Below are 19,347 nucleotides of genomic sequence, written 5' to 3'. Positions count from 1 at the left end.
AAACATTGGTAGCAACATCAGCAATATAGCCAAGATGAGCAGGGTGCATGTGATGTTTCAACAAAATATAGGACGGCAGATGTCTTGGCTTAAGTCGGCTACTAATCAAGAAGGAAATTCAAGTACTTTCCAAGATCACTATCCCTCTAACCCAAAGAATAAGGTTCTGGCTCCTTTCAAATATTAACAATCGGAGCATCTTTTTTATCCATGTTCAAGTGACTGAGTACAGACTACAGACAGTTGAAGATATGAACCTCCTGAAGTCTGCCAAATGTTTGCTGCTGTGCCACTGAGGACAGTAGGGTGGAGTGGACACAAATGTTTTTAGATGAGTAATTTAATCTAAAAAAAAAAAATGCAAGCAGTGGACATGTATCATTGTGAGAAGTTGGCCTGATATATGATGCTCACAAGTTCTAGTGATCACCTTGTATCAGTCCAAACAACCCTTATGGTGATTGGTTGTAAGTCAACCTTATAGACCAGCTATCCTAATGGTAGCATGGACAGAGCAGTCTTAGGCTAAACTCTTTTGGCATGTGAAGCCAGCTGTTTTACCACATATAACCCCTTGAATACCAGATGAAAGGACACCACACAGGTTGTTATGAAAATAAACAATATATTTATTACTAACAAACACCTCTGAACTCTTTATGAGCTCAGAGGGCTAAGCACCTAACAATACTCTTCAGAAAAATACAGTAAGTCACACAATTACAATGGTGCCCTAAGGGCACGACAAACCATATACTAAGTAAATGGGTTAAGTAGAACGATAGGAGAAATGAGGATGCCCAGAGGCTGTAGAATCGCTGGAGCTACAATACCCTAACCTTAGGTAAGCAGGAGGCGGCCCACGGGACGCGTGTGCAGTGTTAGAACACACACGCGGGTTTCAATGCAAAGTCAATGGGGATGAACAAATTACGAGATAGGTAAGTAAGGACAGTTCCGACTGGTTGAGACTAAAACTACAGGATACCTGGACACTAGGAGAGTCAATCTACCTATGAGCACCGAAATGCTCTCGTTACCTCACCCACGGACTGCGGGTGCAAAGGTGTGAAAGTGCGTTGGGTTTCCATGTTGAAGTCAATGGAGCCTGGAAGAAAAGATGCTGCAGGCGACCAGGAGAGAGTTGTCCGGAGGGATCCAAGGGTGGATCGATGAAGATTGAGACCTGAAAGCAGAGGGGAGAGTGTTCAAAGTCACTAGCCAGTGACCGGTGTGGAACCAGATGCTGTTGTCGCGATCCGTGGAATAGGTGACGCTTGTCTCTGCAGCCACGTGGACTAGGAGGTGTCTTCGACGACCAGGATGGAGGCACGAGCTGTCTCACGCAGGCTCTCGCTGTCGGCAGTGTCTGTTCCGGGATCGGAGTCAACAGGCCTTGGCAAAGGCAACCCACGCGGTGAGTGAAGATGGCGTCTGGTGCGGACCAGGAGGGTCCGGGCTACTTCTCTTTTGGAAGGAAGCAAGGGCCCGTCTGGAGCAACCAGACCAGCGGTGTAGATTTCAAGGTTCGTCGTCTAGGAGGCCACAAGCCAGCTGGCAAGTGACCAGACAACGCGTCGAGCAGCAACCAGGCAGAAGGGGCCCGCGCAGATCTCGTGGAGGCTGGAGGGCTGGTCTTCGGTGCAGGAGCTGCTCGGGGCTGGGGCTTCTCAATCCCCAAAGCACTCACTCAAGGGTACCTCGGAGGTCGTGCTGGAAGTGAAGTGCAGTTCTTCAAAGATGGCCGGTCCCACGTGTCTCGTCGCACCCACGGGTCTCAGCTGTGCTGCAGATGTGGGTAGAGGTCGGAGAGGTCTGGGAGTCCGGGTCTCGTCGAGCTCTGAGGTCTGGTTCCGGCAGGAAGGACGACAAAGTGAACCGCTAGGACGCTTGATGGTGCCTGCAGTTGCAGGGTGGTCACTCCTTGGCCACAAGGGAGATTTCTTCAGTCTTCTGTGGAGCAGAACGTCGAAGTCCAGAGTTTCTTCTTGTAAAGTTGTTCAGGATAATCTAATTTGGAATGGGACCAGCTCCTACCTTTATTCTGCTAAAGGGGGCTGTACTATCGACTAGGTCCCTCCCATGGGTGGGACCAGGAAGTGGGGTGGTTACACCCCCTATCCGTTGTCAGGTTTCGCGCCAGAGCTGGGGCGGGAGTGCCCCAGCAACTGGTTTGAATCGGGGTATGCCCAGGGACACCTTGTGTGTCCCAGGCATGTCTCATTCCTTTCAGCCCTTCCTACCTCAATACACAAAGTCCTGTCTGGGGTGGTGCTAGCACCTCCCAAGGCATGAAACCCTTTGTCCAGGCCTCCCGCACTGGAAGGACTCCCAGCAGCAGGACATCAGGCGAGGGGGTAGTATTCCAAAGCGTATGACACCTTACACGACATGTTTTGATAATGCTATACCAAAGTTAGCAATAACAGCGAGGATTATAATGCACTTAAGAGTATATGGTATAGTGTTATCATGGAACAGCTATAAGGACTTGGTTCCGCAAGCTGCAGACAGGCTCAGCTCATGCTAGAGCACCATCTCACATAATTCCAAGCACTCTGCCTTCAGGATTGATAAGGCCTGCCATAGGAGTGACTTATAGGAATCTATGTGTCCATTTTGTGGTTAGATATAGGTACACTATATCTACAGCACCTTGCCCCAGCTGTGTTATCAGCCAGTTGTGTCTGTTTGGATGGCCAGCCAGGGGTTGCATAATACATGCTTCAGCCCCTGGTAGGCCCTGGGTACACCTATGCCCTGGGTACCTAAGTTACACTGTACAGGGACTGATAAGGTGACCCCATACCAATTGGTAGATGCACCTAAAGTACATGTGTGTCAATTTAGAGAGAGAACAGCTAGGCTGTGGGTCTGATTAGCAGGCCCACAGCCAGGGTAAGTCGTAAACCAGTGAAGCAAAAATCTGGGGTGACCATAGGATTGCAGACCCTACTCTCCTACAATCATCACAAATTACAAATCTTCAAAAGAAGCTTCAGACATTTCTTTATACATGCAAAACCATTGGGGAGTATAAAGTAAAGCACAAGCTGAAACAAGACAACAAAGAGGTGGGAAATTGTAAAAGGTAAGTTCATTTAACAGGGTTGGGAACCAGCCAGCTCTTTCACCTGCAATATTCAGATTTTTTTTAATGTTTTATTCTTATAATAAAGAAAATAGACACTGGTTACAACTGGGAGAATTCACAACATTAGCACATTTCACTAGCAATACTGTACATTTTGGGCACAGTCTCCCTTACCGCATCATGAAATCATGCAAAGTGGCTAGGACCTAACTACATAAATAAAATACCAAATAGAAAAGTCTGGCAATGAAAGCAGCATGACTAACCTTCCTAAAAGACACACACTACCTTGAAAAGGAGCAGAAGGTGTATCTTACCTGCTAATGAGCACTTAATAGCTTGCCAACGCAGCTCCTGAAATACTGGAAGCATGGGGCGAAGTCGAGAAACTGGAAGGACCTCAAAGTTACCATAGTCTACATAACCGACCAATGCTCTGTCTTCAGCAACAGAACGAATGACTGAAGCTCGATACCACTGGTTGTCTTCTGCAGGAAGAAAACACATACTGACAATAAATGTAATTACATTGCTGAGAAAAAAGGCTAGTAAGACAAACCCCTTTCTAGCAATAGTGTCTTGGGTAGCATCTAGCAACAGTACAAAGAATAGGTATTCATATCAATGTGCTAGAAAGCTAAGACTTGTTGGTAATTGCAATGCACAAAATGAATGTCTAGATCTTAAAAAAAAAACAGGCAATGCTTCAGACAATGAACCAAAGTTAAATGATAAGACTATGACAAAGACAATGTCGTTTTTATTGGTAAATGTAGGTTTCAAGCATTGGTATATTTTGTAGATGTGCATGCTTGTTAAAATACTCTGAAAGGAAATCTCCGGAAAATAAACGTATCATATATTTATTAATACTTCTTACTCCCCAGCTCACAGCGCTGGTAACTCCACTTTCATCCACCAACATGCACAAAGGTATCACTTCCCATAAGTAGTGAGTTGTAAATCTCTAAAATAAATTAGTATTGGAAAGTTAGCTTTATAAAATATTAATTTCAATTTCTGAAGATTTTAATAATTTACAAAGTTGCATGCTCCTATGAATTAACTACAAAGGGGTATATACACCGGGATGTCATACATACATATATACATACACACATACATATATATTTACACACATATGCACAAGTTACTTACCTTCGGTAACGATATATCTGTAAGAAACAGTAGTTAGTATTAGATTCCTTACCTTAGAATATCCCCAGGAGTCAGTCTGGATCCAGAAAGTTTTGCGTAGCAGTACCCCTGCGCGTCGGTAGGCATCGTCTGCGGCTCCGCGTCCATCGTCGGCGCCGGGATGACGTCGCCGGAGTACTTAGACGCCGCCCTCGCGCGCTGACGTCAGTTCTTATACACAGATTTTCCACGCCAGAAACGAAGAGCCATGATAAAAACCAACACTGGTGCCATAAAACTAGGGCCCTAAAGAGGGATGACCTTAACCCCAGATATCGGTTCGCAGAACCGGGAGGATGGGTGGGGAGGTAAGGAATCTCATACTAACCACTGTTTCTTACAGATATATTGTTACCGAAGGTAAGTAACTTGGGCATCTGAAAGAAACAGGTTAGTATTAGATTCCTTACCTTAGAATAGATACCCCAGCAATACCAACCCCGGTGGCGGGTCTGCGAACCAATGATCGCACCAGAAAGTCCTGGAGAACGGAACGGCTGAAAAAGCCATCCGTCCTGACTTGGCTGTCCAGGCAGTATTGTCTTGCGAACGTATGCAGCGAGGCCCACGTAGCTGCCTGGCAGATGTCCTGCAAGGGGACTCCCCGACCTAGGGCAGTAGTAGCCGCCGTGGCCCGAGTAGAATGGGCATGCAGCCCCACAGGAGGCTCCTTTTTAGCCAGTGAATAACAAGCCTTAATGCACAAAACGACCAATCGAGAAAGGGTTCGTTTGTGCACCGCCCGCCCCTTCTTAGCGCCCACGTAACCAACAAAGAGTTGGTCATCCACCAGGCACTGGCGTGTGCGATCCAGATAGTATGAGAGCGCATGTTTTGGGTCCAGACGGTGGAGCCTCTCTTCCTCTTTCGAGGGATGCGGAGGAGGAAAGAAGGTGGGCAAGGTGATGGACTGCCCGATGTGGAAGGCAGTGACTCCTTGGGCAGGAAAGAGGGTAGCGTCCGCAACACAACTTTGTCCGGATGGACAGAGAGGAAAGGAGGTCGTGAAGAAAGAACCTGGAGCTCACTCACTCTCCTGGCAGAGGTGATGGCAACCAGGAATGCAGTCTTAAGAGTGAGAAGACGAAGAGGACAGTTATGAAGTGGCTCGAAGGGAGCGCACATCAGATAGTCAGAACAAGATTCAAGTCCCACTGAGGCATCACGAAAGGAACCGGGGCAAACATATGAGTGATGCCCTTCAAGAACCTATTTACAACTGGGGACTTGAAAAGAGAGGGCTGATCAGGGAGCCTTAAGAAGGCGGAAATGGCAGAGAGGTAGCCCTTAAGAGTGCCCAGAGCAGAGCCCTGCTGGGCAAGAGAAAGAAGAAAGAGGAGAACCTCAGAAAGGGGGGCAGAGAGTGGATCCACAGCGTTTGCTGTGCACCATGCCACAAATCTGTTCCACCTGCAGGCGTATACCGACTTTGTGGAGGGACGCCTGGCTGCCAGAATGACATTACATACTTCAGGAGCCAAGTCAAATGGCCTCAACTGTCCCCGTTCAATCTCCAAGCTTGTAGGTGGTGACTGGACAGGTTCGGGTGGAGGACCGTCCCCTGCTGCTGCAAAAGAAGGTCCTCCTGAAGAGGCAGACGAATCGGAGGATCGACAGACATGCTGAGTAGCTCTGGATACCAATATCTTCGTGCCCAGTCCGGAGCCACAAGGATAACCTGGGCCCGGTCGCGCCTGATCTTCTTCAGCACTCTGGGCAGAAGTGGTATAGGCGAGAAGGCGTAAAACAGACCGCAAATCCACTCGCGACGAAAAGCGCCTCCGAGCGAGTGCCGCCTTGAAAATTCCAACACGCAGAACTGATGACATTGGGCGTTCTCTTCTGTGGCGAATAGATCTAGCCAAGGCTCTCCCCACTGCTGAAAGAGGCCTTGCACCACGTCCGAGTTCAGACGCCATTCGTGATCCATCATGCACCGACGGCTGAGTTTGTCCGCCCTGGCGTTCAGAGAACCTGCCAGGTGTTGAACCATCAGGGTCACGCCCTGATGTTCCAGCCATTGCCAGAGGCGCAGAGCCTGCTGGCAGAGGGTCCACAACCCCACCCCGCCCTGTTTGTTGCAGTACCACATGGCGGTTGTGTTGTCCGTGAACACCTGCACTACACTCCCCCGGACAGAGGGGAGGAATGCCTTCAGTGCAAGTCGGATCGCCCACAGCTCCAGAAGGTTGATGTGGAGCTGGGACTCCGCCAAAGACCAGAGGGCTCTGATATCCGCCTCTCCCGTGTGGCCCCCCCAGCCCTGGAGGGACGCGTCCGTCACAACTACGTGCTCCAGTTGGGGTAGGGAGAGGGATCTGCCGCTGACCCAATCGCGGTCCATGAGCCAACACTGCAACTGTCTTGCAGTGCCCTCCGAGATCAAGACATGGTCGGACAAGTTGCCCTGATGCTGGGCCCACTGAAACTTCAGGTCCCACTGCAGAGCCTGCATCCGCCACCTAGAGTGATGCACCAGAAGGATGCAGGAGGCAATCAGCCCCAGAAGCCGCAGCGTCAACCTAACTGAGACTCGGGATAAAGGCTGAAATATTGGAATCAGAGCCTGAATATCCCGAACCCGCTGTTCGGGAGGATAAACCCGAAACTGCGCCGAGTCAAGACCCGCTCCGACGAAGAGGAGCTTCTGAGAGGGACACAGATGTGACTTCGGCACATTGATGGAGAACCCCAGCAGGTGCAGGAGGTCGTCCGTAGTCTGGAGGTAGCTGACAACTGTCTGGGGCGAGCCCGCCTTCAACAACCAGTCGTCGAGGTAGGGGAAGACTGAACCCCTAACCTGCGACCACCGCCATCACTTTCGTAAACACCCGTGGGGCACTGGTAAGGCCGAAGGGGAGCACGGTAAACTGAAAGTGCTCGTGGCCTACCGTGAACCGCAGGTAACGCCGGTGGGCCGGCAGGACAGGGCATGTGGAAATAGGCGTACTGTAAGTCCAATGCTACCATCTAGTCTCCTTGGTCTAGGGCAGTTAAGACCTGAGCCAAAGTCAGCATCTTGAACTTCTCCTTCCGGAGGAAGCCGTTGACGTTCCGTAAGTCCACGATAGGGCGTAGGTCCCCTTTGCCCTTCTTGGGTACCAGAAAATAGTGGGAGTAACAACCACACCCTACTTCTGGCCCAGGAACGCGCTAGATGGCCCCCTTGGCCAAGAGGGCCGTAACTTCCTCTTGCAGAAGTTACTAGTGATGCCCCGACACGCGGTGGAATTGCGGTGGCATGGCTGGAGGGGTTGTCTTCAAGGGGAGGGAGTAGCCCCTTCGGACGATTTGCAGCACCCACCTGTCCAACGTGACAGTGCGTCAGGGGAAGAGGTGATGGCGAACCCTGCCCCCCACTGGCGTCAAATGGGCCTGAAAGCACGGACTAGGAGGGTTTTGAGGCAGGTGCTGCAGGGGAAGGCGTGGACTGGCCTCGCCTTTGTCCCCGCCCGCCGCCAAGGCGGTTTCCACGGCCACCACCTTGCTGTGTAGCAGTCTGCGGTGCGTGGCTGGCAGCACATGTGGGAGCGCTCCTTCCTTCGCCACGAAAGGAGCGAAAGGCACCCGTTTGCTGGTGTGGGGCCGAGAGGCCCAAGGACTTGGCCGTAGCCCTTGAGTCCTTAAAACGCTCAAACGCATGGTCTGCCTTGTCGCCAAATAGGTGACGGCCATCAAACGGCATGTCCAGTAGAGAGGCCTGGACATCGGCCGAAAAGTTGGCAGACCTCAACCAGGCGTGGCGTTGATCCTCCACCGTCGTTGCCATAGCTCTGCCCAGTGAGTCCGTGGTATCCAGCCCACACCGGATGGAATAGCGCGCTGCATCTCGACCCTCCGCAAGGGCTTAGGCGAGTTTAGCCCGGGCCTCCTCCGGACATTGTGGCAGCACGTCCGCGACCGTATCCCACAGGGTGTGGGTGTAGTGGCCCAAGAGGCATGCGGTATTCACTGACCGCAGTTCCAAGCTCAGGAACGAGAACACTTTCTTTCCGGTTCGTACCTCTTTGATTCCCGATCGGGCAGAGCCGTCAGGAATGCGGTCTGGGAGGAGGAGGCCTGGATGACCAGGCTCTGGGGGTGGGATGGGTGGACAAAAAGCAAGGGTAGCCCGGGGCCGGGCGGTAGCGTCTGGCCACGATCCTATCCATAGGCTGACCTGTAGCGGGCTTGGACCAAGTGCCCACAAGAACGTCACACAAGGCCTCATTAAAAGGCAGCAGAGGCTCAGTGAAGCATGCCTGCGGTTTAAGGACCTCAGTGAGGTGGTTAGTCCTCACGGCCGCGACGGGGAGCGTCAGGCCCAAGGCCTTGGCTGCCCGCGTCAACACTACACTGTAGGCAGCCCCCTCCTCCATAGCCACGGTGGGAGGGGAGACAAATCCAGTCTCTGGTGAAGTGTCAATTCCACTGGCCTCCCCAAGCTCATATGTCCAGTCCTGTTGAGACTGGCACTTCTGTGCCAGAGGGTCCATAGACCCCTCCCAATCACCCTCGTCACCCATCCTGTAGTTAAGGGTCAACAGATGGAGCCGATTCGTGGAAATAGAAACCTCCAAACGACGTCAAGAGCGGCGCCCTGCGGCGCCGCTCTGGCGCCGGAACCGAATCGAGGGTAGGAGTGGGAACGGCGTCATCCATAGGCGGCGCCGGGGGCGACACCCGCAGGGCCGGCGCCGACGAGGTCGTGAGGTCGACCGGCGACGACCCGAAACTGGATCCAGCAAGGGCCTGCGGCACCGGGACCGAAGTCGCCAGCGGCGCCGGAGCACCAGACGGCGTCGGAGCCGAAGCACCCGACCCGCTAGGTCCTCCAGCCGGGACCGTTGGGCCCGGAGGCGCCACGGAACCCGGCGGAGGAGGGACGGACCTCATGGCGATGAGGTACCGCTCGACCTCCTCTGGCGTCGCACCGTGCCCAGGGACCGGAAGGTGTGGGGCAGGAGGCGACGTCCGCGACTCCGTCGGAGCCGCGTGGGTGGTGTCACCCGAACCCCCGGCCGCGTCGTGCGAGCGTCGGGGTGGGTCGGGAGATCGATGATGTCTCTCCGACCTCTCAGGCCTCTTACCTGAGGAGGATCCTGAACACCGATGCCGACTCCATGAGCTACGAGGGCTCCGCCCCCGCGACCTGTCCCTCGACCTCCTGTGGGACCGGGACCTGGAGCGGCGCGCGGACAACTGCCGAAGCTCCAGTCGCTTGCGGGACCGCTCCAGCCTAGCCTTGGACGTCAGGGCCCGGCAGTCAGAGCAGGTGCGGTCGTCGTGGTCGAGGCATAGACACTTAAGACACCGGCGATGGGGGTCGGTAACTGACATCAGTCGGTTACATTTGGAGCAGGGTTTGAACCCGGGCATCCCTACCGGCACCGTAGGAGTCGAAGACACTGTAGGAGAGTGGGGTCTGCAATCCTATGGTCACCCCAGATTTTTGCTTTTTGCTTCACTGGTTTATGACTTTCCCTGGCTGTGGGCCTGCTAATCAGACCCACAGCCGAGCTGTTCTCTCTCTAAATTGACAACCATGTACTTTAGGTGCATTTACCAATTGGTACTGGGCCACTGTGGTTCTCAAAAATCCGGACCCTGGTGTTTTCCCGATATCGAGGTCCAATACCCGTGTCACAAAACCTCAACGCACCAAGACGATTTTGGTATCTATGAACCGATAATAATTAGGACATCATTCCTATGTATTTGCGTCACAATCGAGGGTTGCCAACACCCCAAAATCGTAGTTTCCGTCCCCATCCCTTAAACTCCATTTTGTGAACGGCATCCATCTTGCATCTTGCCCTCATGTTAAGTCAATTAAAGGTCGAGCTTGATCAAGAGGGACACGTCCACCTTTTCGTGACTTCCCCCTGACCTGTCCCAACTGACTCCATTGCCTTCGGCCAAACCTGTTTGGGCAGCTCCTCGCCCAGTGGCCGAATACGATAGCATCAATACATAACATTCCACAAACCATTCACACATACAGACCATGCTTTCTGCAAACATGCACCTGTCCACGTTCCTTGTTTATGGCCAGTTTTATGACTGGGTTGTACCTTCCTTTATTAAGGTTTCATCGATATCTGATGGGAGTTCCAGGCCTAACTGGGTAATCTATCAACAAACTGGACATCTAAAATATGGGCTTGCTTACATGACTCTGCTCTTTGAATTATTGTAGAAATATGTGTATAGCCATATCAAACTCAGGAATTCTTGCTTGCAGCTATTATTTTTGTATATAAGGAGACGGCTGGTTCTGTAAAAACGACAGGCTCCCGAGAACCTACTCCCCGTGCGGTGTACTTCTGGGACACGTGTTACTTGGTAGCTACCAATAAAACTTGATCTTTGACGGTAACTAGAAGACTCCGTGTTTCTGTGGTCCGGAACAAGGGAGAACTCAGAGGTCCTCGGGTGCTACCCCCTGGCACCACCGGGTTCCTAAAAACCCGGCACCTCAGTTGGCGCCCAACTCGGGGCGATATCAAGCGGTGACGGTCCAAGCCAGATGTTCGTGAGGAGCTTCGTGTGAAAATTCCGGAGGACGGCCAGCCACTTCAGCGACCCCTGTATGTCGACGTGGTTCCGAAGGTCTTTGCTGTGAGGTTCCCCGCGTCCCGACGGCTACGAAGGACTGCTGCCCTGACTATCGCCTTGTTTTGGACCCAGTGATCTTTGGTAGAGCGAAAAGATAGACGAGTCTTCTAGCGACGTCACAGATCTTCAAATACTTCAGTTAAGTATAAGTGGAGCGTCTCCCAGTCCTTAGTTTGTCCTTAGTTTTTGGTATCCTTGAGATACGCTTTGATTTGGTACTTGCAAGCCCCAAAGCCGAAGGACTCGTGTTTTCACGAGAAATATCGTAACAGATAATCCTTTGAAGTTTGAAGCTAGACTAGTGAGCGAAGATGCCTGGTTTTAGCAGACTTGGAAACTTGTTTTGTCTTGGTTGTAGTAAGGACTCCCGATTAGAGGAATCTTGTCCGGTTCCTCCAATTGGAACTCCAACGTATGAGCTCTATGTAAAGCACGGCGTAGGTCCTATAACATATAACGAAGTATGGATAAAATACACCCGCAAGGATGGTGTTTTAAAATGGCCCCAATATGGTAGTTTCGACTCAGAAGTTTTAGATAACCTAGAGGTCAAACTATTCAAGAAGAAAGCCCGACCGGCGATGTTTGACTCTTTCCGCTTATGGCGTAAAGAGGCCAAACAGAAGGAAATTAAATTAGAAAAGAAGAATAAGAGGGAAAGAGGTATTTCAGTAATGCAAGCCGCGATAAAATTTAAAGACAACGAAGAGGATCAAATAAGTGAGCAGTTGCACAGGCAACGTAAAATGGCAATAGATAAATGCTATCCCGTTTTGCCATCTCTTCAGCGAGAGACAGTAAAAGAGCGTGAAAAAGATCCATTAATGGCTCATTTGCTAAGTTCGCCACCACCCTATGCACAAAATGCCACAGCACCTCCGCAACCTTTAGTTGCACCTCTGGTAGCTGTTATACAGGCTCCTTTACCGCACTCACCGGCCACTCTTCAGCTGGCTCCTGTTTCTCTGGCGCAGCCTCCTCAAGGCTCACCGAGCACATCTACTTCTCCTACTGTTCCTTCTAAAATTTCACCTAGCACACTTTCTAGTCTCTCTGATACTCGTTCTACGAACATTTCTGTTTCTACTTTGCGTGACTCTGTTCTACCACCAGTTATTCCCCCACTTTCACCTTCCGTCTGGCATAAAATGACCAGCATTGTTACTAACCTTCCTTCACCACTTTTTCGGTCGCCTAAAACGACCCCTAACATGGAACGAAGACAATTACGAAGCCAAATGCCTGATTATCAGGAAAGGGAATGTTTGAATAAGTTAGCACGAAATTGGGCTATGGACACAGCAAGATATGATGTAGAGTCTGTCATGAACGTTTTCCGTCAATGGGATGAACCAACGCAAAGATACGTCTTTGAGCAGATGTGTGTTTTTCTGTGTGAGGATTTGATAGATAATGGTCAGAACACCAACCAGCAAGAGTTGTGTAGTGTACGATTTAAATTTGGGGAGGGTATGATTGTAGGTCCCGACGTTGAAAAAGCAGTTGAGATATTATTATCACATAGAAGTACGGGTGGTAATTCTGGGTCATCCTCTGACAGTGGTACATCCAGCAGGAAAAGAGCGAGACAGTACCCCATGAGAGAGGTTCCTCCGGTCTGGAGGGAAGGTGACGCGTTCTGCCTCATTTCCAGCGTGTATGGGTACATGTCCCCTGGAAAAGATCCGAAGTTTTAGCACTAAAGCAGACGCTACCCGATCGCCGTAAAAACCCGACTGGGTATTATAAGGAGTTATCCCAAACTGCCAGCTCATGTATAATGAATTTAGCGGATATAGACATGTTTGGGAACGTTGTTCCACATCCTTTATGGAGTAAGATACGTCATGCAGATCATGACCAAGAATTAGGTGATGCGTGGGCGAACATTGCGACTACAGATGCTAGACAAGTCGGTGGTTTCAAGCCTGAGCCGTTAATAGCTGAACTTCCAGGTAGAATTATTGCGTACATGAAGACAATTATGCCTGAAGTACGCGTAAACTGGGACAAGCTATCAGCGTGCAAGCAGAAGAAAGACGAGAATGTGTCTGACTTTTTCACGAGATTTGAGGAAACTTTCACTGACCATAGTGGTCAGGATATGGCTACCGAGGGTGGCCAAAGATTGTTTGTAGACAAGTTTGTACACAATCTGCTTCCCGAACTGTGTGCTAAACTAAAAGATTCAGAGAGTGCTTGGGCTGTCTCTACGTCAGCGCAGATTCTAGCAACAGCTCAGTACTACGAAAACAGGCGCAAAGACGAGCTAGACAAGGCAGACAAAAAGACGAAAGATTTAAAAACGAAAGTTCTTCTCCAACAGGCCTATCCGCCTCGTATGGCTAGCCAGCCCAATTATCAACAGAATAAGCAGTATTGTAGAGACGCGCAGGGAAACGAGTCTTCCCACCAGCGTGTTCCGTATGGCCCGAATCAATGTGCGTATTGCAAGGAAGAGGGTCATTTTAGGAGTAATTGTCCGGCTCTTGCGCGACGCTTAAACGGTGTTTCAGGTGTAAGAGGGAGAGGTGTTCAACACGCCCCCAGAGGTAGGGGCCGTGGAAATTTCTCCCAGAACACAGTTTCTTTTCCGCCTCAAAATTCCATGAATAGCTTTGACCAACAGAATAACGCACCGTCTAGGTCAACTCAGTACTATGCTGACGACTATTACACCGAACACGACAATGAGGGTAACGATTGCTAGGACAGCCATGGACAAAGAGAGGGAGTTGTTTCAGTTCCAGTAGACCAGGATGGACCTTATGTCAAGGTAATTACCTCAGGAGTGTCAGAGCCATTTCTGCTGGATACTGGTGCTACAAAAAGTTCTATTATGCACTCAAAACTTCCTGGCGCACCTTTGTCTGGCGAAATAAATGTCTCAGTAGGCTTCTCTGGCGCCCCTGTTAGGAACCCGATCTCTAGTCCTATACCCCTTTCTGTTGGCCCCTGTGAATTAGAAGCACCCCTCATTCTTACAACAGGTTGCGGTGAAAATTTGTTAGGATTGGATTTGCTAAAAAGGTTGTATGCGACTTTGTACTGTTCTCCCTCGGGAGTACAACTTACCTTAGGGAAAAAAGTGATTTCTCCAATGTATTTGTCGAAAGAAGGTATTCCAACCGAATTGTCATCACTTCCTGATATACTGTGGGCTAATGGTTCCAATGACGTAGGTCGATTGGAGATAGCACCGTATGTCATAACTTTGAAAGCCAACGTCGGATTGCCACGTATTCCTCAATACAAAATATCCAACGAATGCGAGAAGGCGTTGTTAACGATCATTTATGATTTGATCGATAAAGATGTTATTGAAGAAACAACAGGGAACGTTTGTAACAGTCCAGTTTTACCGGTCTTAAAACGTACTGATCCTTCACAGCCCCCTGTGTATAGGTTTGTGATTGACCTCAGAGAGGTAAATAAGGTAGTTATCCCACAGTTTCCAGTTGTCCCCGACATTACTGCTTTATTGACCATGGTTCCAGCTTCAGCAGACTGGTTCTCGGTGATTGACCTGAAGAACGCTTTCTTCAGCATCCCGATGGCCGAAGAGAGTAGAGACCTTTTCGGCTTCAATTTAGGAGGACGAAGCTTCCGCTTCAAACGCGCTCCTCAAGGCTACTGCGAAAGCCCATCTATATTCAGTCAGGCACTGAAAACACAACTAGACACAATTATGCTGCCAGATGGGTCAACTTTGATCCAGTACGTAGACGATCTACTGATCGCCGCAGACACTGAGGAGATTTGCAAACAAGCCACGTTGGTACTATTGCGTCACTTATGTGACATGAAGCACAAAGTCTCTCTTTCAAAGCTGCAATTTTGCCGACAAGAAGTAACCTACCTAGGTCACATCTTATCGAAGGAGGGAAGGAGACTGACACCAGAAAGAATACAGGCAATTACAGAACTAAGTGCCCCAAGGACACAGAGAGAGGTTCGAGCCTTCTTGGGCATTACATCGTACTGTAGACAATGGATACCGAATTTCTCACTACTAGCCAAGCCCTTGCTGGCACTACTCCGCAAAGACACGCCTAATCCTATGCCTTGGTCTGAAGATTGTCAGACGAGTTTCCACGAGTTGCGTGATGCATTGTGTTCGGCCCCTGTGTTGGGAAACCCCAACTACAGTAAGCCTTTTACATTGTATGTCCACGAAAAGGAAGGTTGTGCATTATCAGTCTTAACGCAACACTTTGGGGACAAACAGCGCCCATGCGCGTATTTTTCGGCAACTCTGGATCCAGTGGCTAAGGCACTGCCAAGTTGTTTAAGAGCAACCGCCGCAGCAGCTGTCTGCATTCGACAGTCTGCTGGATTAGTCATGAATAACACTCTGATCGTTATGGTTCCGCATGCAGTTGACATTTTGCTAAATAGGACCAAGACACAACATCGTACTAGCGCTCGACTATCCAGTTACGAACTTACCCTGCTAGCAAGTCACATCCACATAAAAAGGTGTGATACACTCAACCCCGCTACGTTATTACACATCCCGACAGAGACAGACAAGATTGACAAACATGACTGCTGTTTCAGGACAGAAGAAGAGACAAAAGGGAGAGTAGACTTACAGGACACTCCCCTTCCCGAATGCAATGATACTTTGTGGGTTGATGGTTCATGTTTCAAGTTGCCGAATGGTGATACGACCACAGCATACGCCGTAACGACATTATACACCATTGTAGAGACTGCACGCATTTCCCACAACTCTGCACAAGATGCAGAGCTGATCGCGCTTACTAGAGCATGTGTGTTGGCGAAAGGAAAGCGAGTGAATGTGTACACTGACAGCCAATATGCCTTCGGTGTGGCTCACAGTTTTGGGAGGTTGTGGCGTGAACGTGGGTTCCTTACGTCCCATGGTACGAAGATACAACATGGCCAGCTAGTTAATGAGCTCCTTGAGTCACTCACCTTGCCCCTACAAGTCGCCATTATAAAATGCAGTGCACACAAAAAGATTCAGGATGATGTTGGCCGCGGAAATGCATTGGCAGATGAGGTTGCGAAAGAAACTGCAAGGAACACAATGAGTCGGATGTATGTTATGGGTCCCGCTAGATGGACTGCTGATGTGGGAATGTGCGAGGACACCATTGAAAGCGTAAAATCGATACAAGCCGAAGCAACTGAGAACGAGGTGAATGAATGGAGAGAAAGCACAGGTAGATTGGATGCGAATGGTTGTTGGGTCGAACTATCAGAACACCAGCGATGGCTATTACCTAATGCATACGTACTTGCTGTAGTAACGATGGCTCACGGAATTGCGCACATCAGTTCGAAAGGAATATGTAAACTATTGGCCCCAGTATGGCAGAATAGCAATATCCCAAAATATGCAAAGAATGTGGTTAAAAAGTGTATGGTGTGTTTGAAGTACAATCCCGGTAGGGGAACCCCAACTCCAACTGGTCATTTTGCGCCTCCAACGTACCCGTTCGAGGTTTTACAGCTCGACTTCATCCACATGGAGAGGTGCAACAACCTAAAGCATGTATTATGCCACCCCTGGCTGGCCATCTAAACAGACACAACTGGCTGGTAAGACAGCTGGGGCAAGGTGGTGTAATCACCCTTTGCTGTAGATATAGTTACCTATATCTAATCCCAAAATGGACACATATATTCCTATCAGTCACTCCTATGGCAGGCCTTATCAATCCTGAAGGCAGAGTGCTTGGAATTATGTGAGATGGTGCTCTAGCATGAGCTGAGCCTGTCTGCAGCTTGCGGAACCAAGTCCTTAAAGCTGTTCCATGATAACGCTATACCATATACTTATCAACCTCGCGGTTAAATGCTAACTCTGGTATAACATTATCAGAACATGTCGAGTAAGGTGTCATACGAATTGGAATACTACCCCCTCGCCAAATCTGGCAACGGGGGTAGCATTCCACCCTCCTAGAGGGACACGACATGTATGTAACTGTGAACCCAGGTTAAAGTTAACTCGAGCCTCAGCATCACAAAATGGATGCTGCCACCACAGACACAAGTCTGACCTCTTGCTGCTGAGAGTCCTTCCAGCGAGGGAGGCCTGGACAAAAGGTTTCCTGCCTTGGGAGGTGCTAGCACCACCCCAGACAGGATTTTGTGTATTGAGGTAGGGAGGCCTGAAAGGAATGAGACATGCCTGGGGCACACAAGGTGCCCTGTGCATACACCGGTTCAAACCAGTTGCTGGGGCACTCCAGCCCAGTTCTGGTGCGAAACCGGACAAAGTATAGGGGGTGTAACCACCCCCCCTTCCTGGTCCCACCCATGGGAGGGACCTAGTCACCAGTACAGCCCCCTTTAGGAGAATAAAGGTAGGAGCTGGTCCCATTCCAAATTAGATTTATCCTGACAACATTACAAGAAGAAACTCTGGACTTCGACGTTCTGCTCCACAGAAGACTGAAGAATCTCCCTTGCGGGCAAGGAGTGTCCACCCTGCAACTGCAGGCACCATCAAGCGTCCTAGCGGTCCACTTTGTCGTCCTTCCTGCCAGATCCAGACTTCAGAGCCCGACGAGACCCGGACTCCCAGACCTCTCCGACCTCTACCCCCATCTGCAGCACAGCTGAGACCCGTGGGTGTGACGAGACACGTGGGACCGGCCATCTTGAAGAGACTGCACTTCGCTTCCAGCACGACCTCCTCGAGAACGTGCTTTGGGGATTGAGAAGCTCCAGTCCCGAGCAGCTCCTGCACCAAAGACCAGCCCTCCAGCATCCACGAGATCTGCGTGGGGCCCTTTTGCTTGATTGCTGCACGATGCGTTGTCTTGTCACTTGCCGGCTGGCTAGTGACCTCCTAGATGACGATCCCAGAAATCTTCACTGCTGGTCTGGTTGCTCCAGACTGGCCCTTGCTCCCTTCCAAAAGAGGAGCACCCTGGACCCTCCTGGTCCCCTCCAGACGCCGTTTCCACTCACCACGTCGGTTACCTTTGCCAAGGCCTGTTGACTCCAAATCCGGATCCGACACCGCCGACAGCGAGAGCCTGCGTGGGACAGCTCGTGCCTCCATCCTGGTCGTCGAAGACACCTCCTGGTCCACATGGCTGCAGAGACAAGCGTCCACTCTTCACCTGATCGCGACAACAGCATCTGGTTCCCTCCTGGTTCCACACCGGTCACTGGCTAGTGACTTTGAACACTGTCCTCTCTGCTTTCAGGTCCTCTTCTACCTCGATCCACCCGTGGATCGCACCTGACATCTTCCTCCTGGTCGCCTGCAGCATCTTTCTTCAAGGCTCCATTGACTTCAACGCGGAAACCCGACACACTTTCACACCTATGCCCCCGCAGCCCGTGGGTGAGGTAACAAGAGCATTTCGGTGCTCATAGGTAGATTGACTCTCCTAGTGTCCAGATATACAGTCGTTTTAGTCCTAACAAGTCGGAACTGTCTGTTACTTACCTTTTCGTAATTTGTTCTGCCCATTGACTTTGTTCCGCATCTCGCATGTGAGTTCACACTCTGCACACGCGTCCCGTGGGCCTCCCTTTTCTTACCTGAGGTTAGGGTAGGGTAGTCCTAGCGAACCTACAGCCTCTGGGCATCTTCATTTTCTAAATCATTCTACTTATATCATTTACTTAGTATATGGTTTGCCGTGCCCCTAGGGCACCATTGTAATTTTGTGCAACTTATCGTATTTTTCCTAAGAGATTGTCATGTGCTTAGCCCTCTGATCTCATAAAGAGTTCAGAGGTGTTTGTTATTAATAAATATACTGTTTATTTTTATAACAACCTGTGTGGTGTCCTTTCATCTGGTATTCAAGGGGTTATATGTGGTAAAACAGCTCGCTTCACATGCCAAAAGAGTTTAGCCTAAGACTGCTTTGTCCATGCTACCATTAGGATAGCTGGTCTATAAGGTTGACTTACAACCAATCACCATGAGGGTTGTTTGGACTGATACAAGGTGATCACTAGAACTAGTGAGCATCATATATCAGGCCAACTTCTCACAGGGTGTAACGGCCCAAAAGGCAGGCGGTGTTGACAGACGCAGCCCTAAAGTCAGGGAGCAGAACAGTTTCTTCCCAAACTGATTATACCTTTTGCATTCCCGATTCGGAGGAGCAGTCGGGAATGCGGTCTGAGATGTAGAGGCCTGGATCACCAGGCTCTCGGGGGTGAGGTGAACGGACAGAATGCAGGGGTTGCCCAGGGTTGGGCAGTGGCGTCGGGCCACGTTTCGTTTCACAGGGAAGCCTGTGGAGGGCCTGGACCAGGTGCCCATCATAACGTCGGTGAGGGCTTCGTTAAACGGCAGTAGAGGCTCCGAGGAGCTTGCCTGCGGTTTGGGCACCTCAGTGAGGAGGTTAGTCCTCACGGCCGCAACAGGGAGCTCAAGAGCCAAGGCCTTGGCCGCCCTGTTCAACACCGCGCTGTAAGCAGCCCCCTCCTCCGAAGCCACGGAGGGAGGAGAG

The 19,347-nt window shown here is 50.4% G+C and overlaps 1 protein-coding gene across 2 annotated transcripts in view; it reads right to left on the bottom strand.

Moving 5' to 3' along the window:
• TDRD1 (tudor domain containing 1) overlaps positions 1-19,347 on the bottom strand; it is a 2,637,228-nt gene that overhangs the window by 1,461,678 nt on the left and 1,156,203 nt on the right. For both annotated transcript variants that reach the window (XM_078643866.1, XM_078643867.1), the window contains exon 14: positions 3,412-3,582. In XM_078643866.1, the coding sequence (XP_078499992.1) occupies positions 3,412-3,582 (171 nt within the window). The remainder of the gene's footprint in view (positions 1-3,411; positions 3,583-19,347) is intronic.

The sequence above is a fragment of the Lissotriton helveticus genome, chromosome 5_1, assembly GCF_964261635.1.
Source record: "Lissotriton helveticus chromosome 5_1, aLisHel1.1, whole genome shotgun sequence".
In the NCBI taxonomy this organism is placed as follows: Eukaryota; Metazoa; Chordata; class Amphibia; order Caudata; family Salamandridae; genus Lissotriton; species Lissotriton helveticus.
The sequence above is the reverse complement of the archived record's forward strand: the minus strand, read 5'-3'. Positions and strand labels throughout refer to the sequence as shown.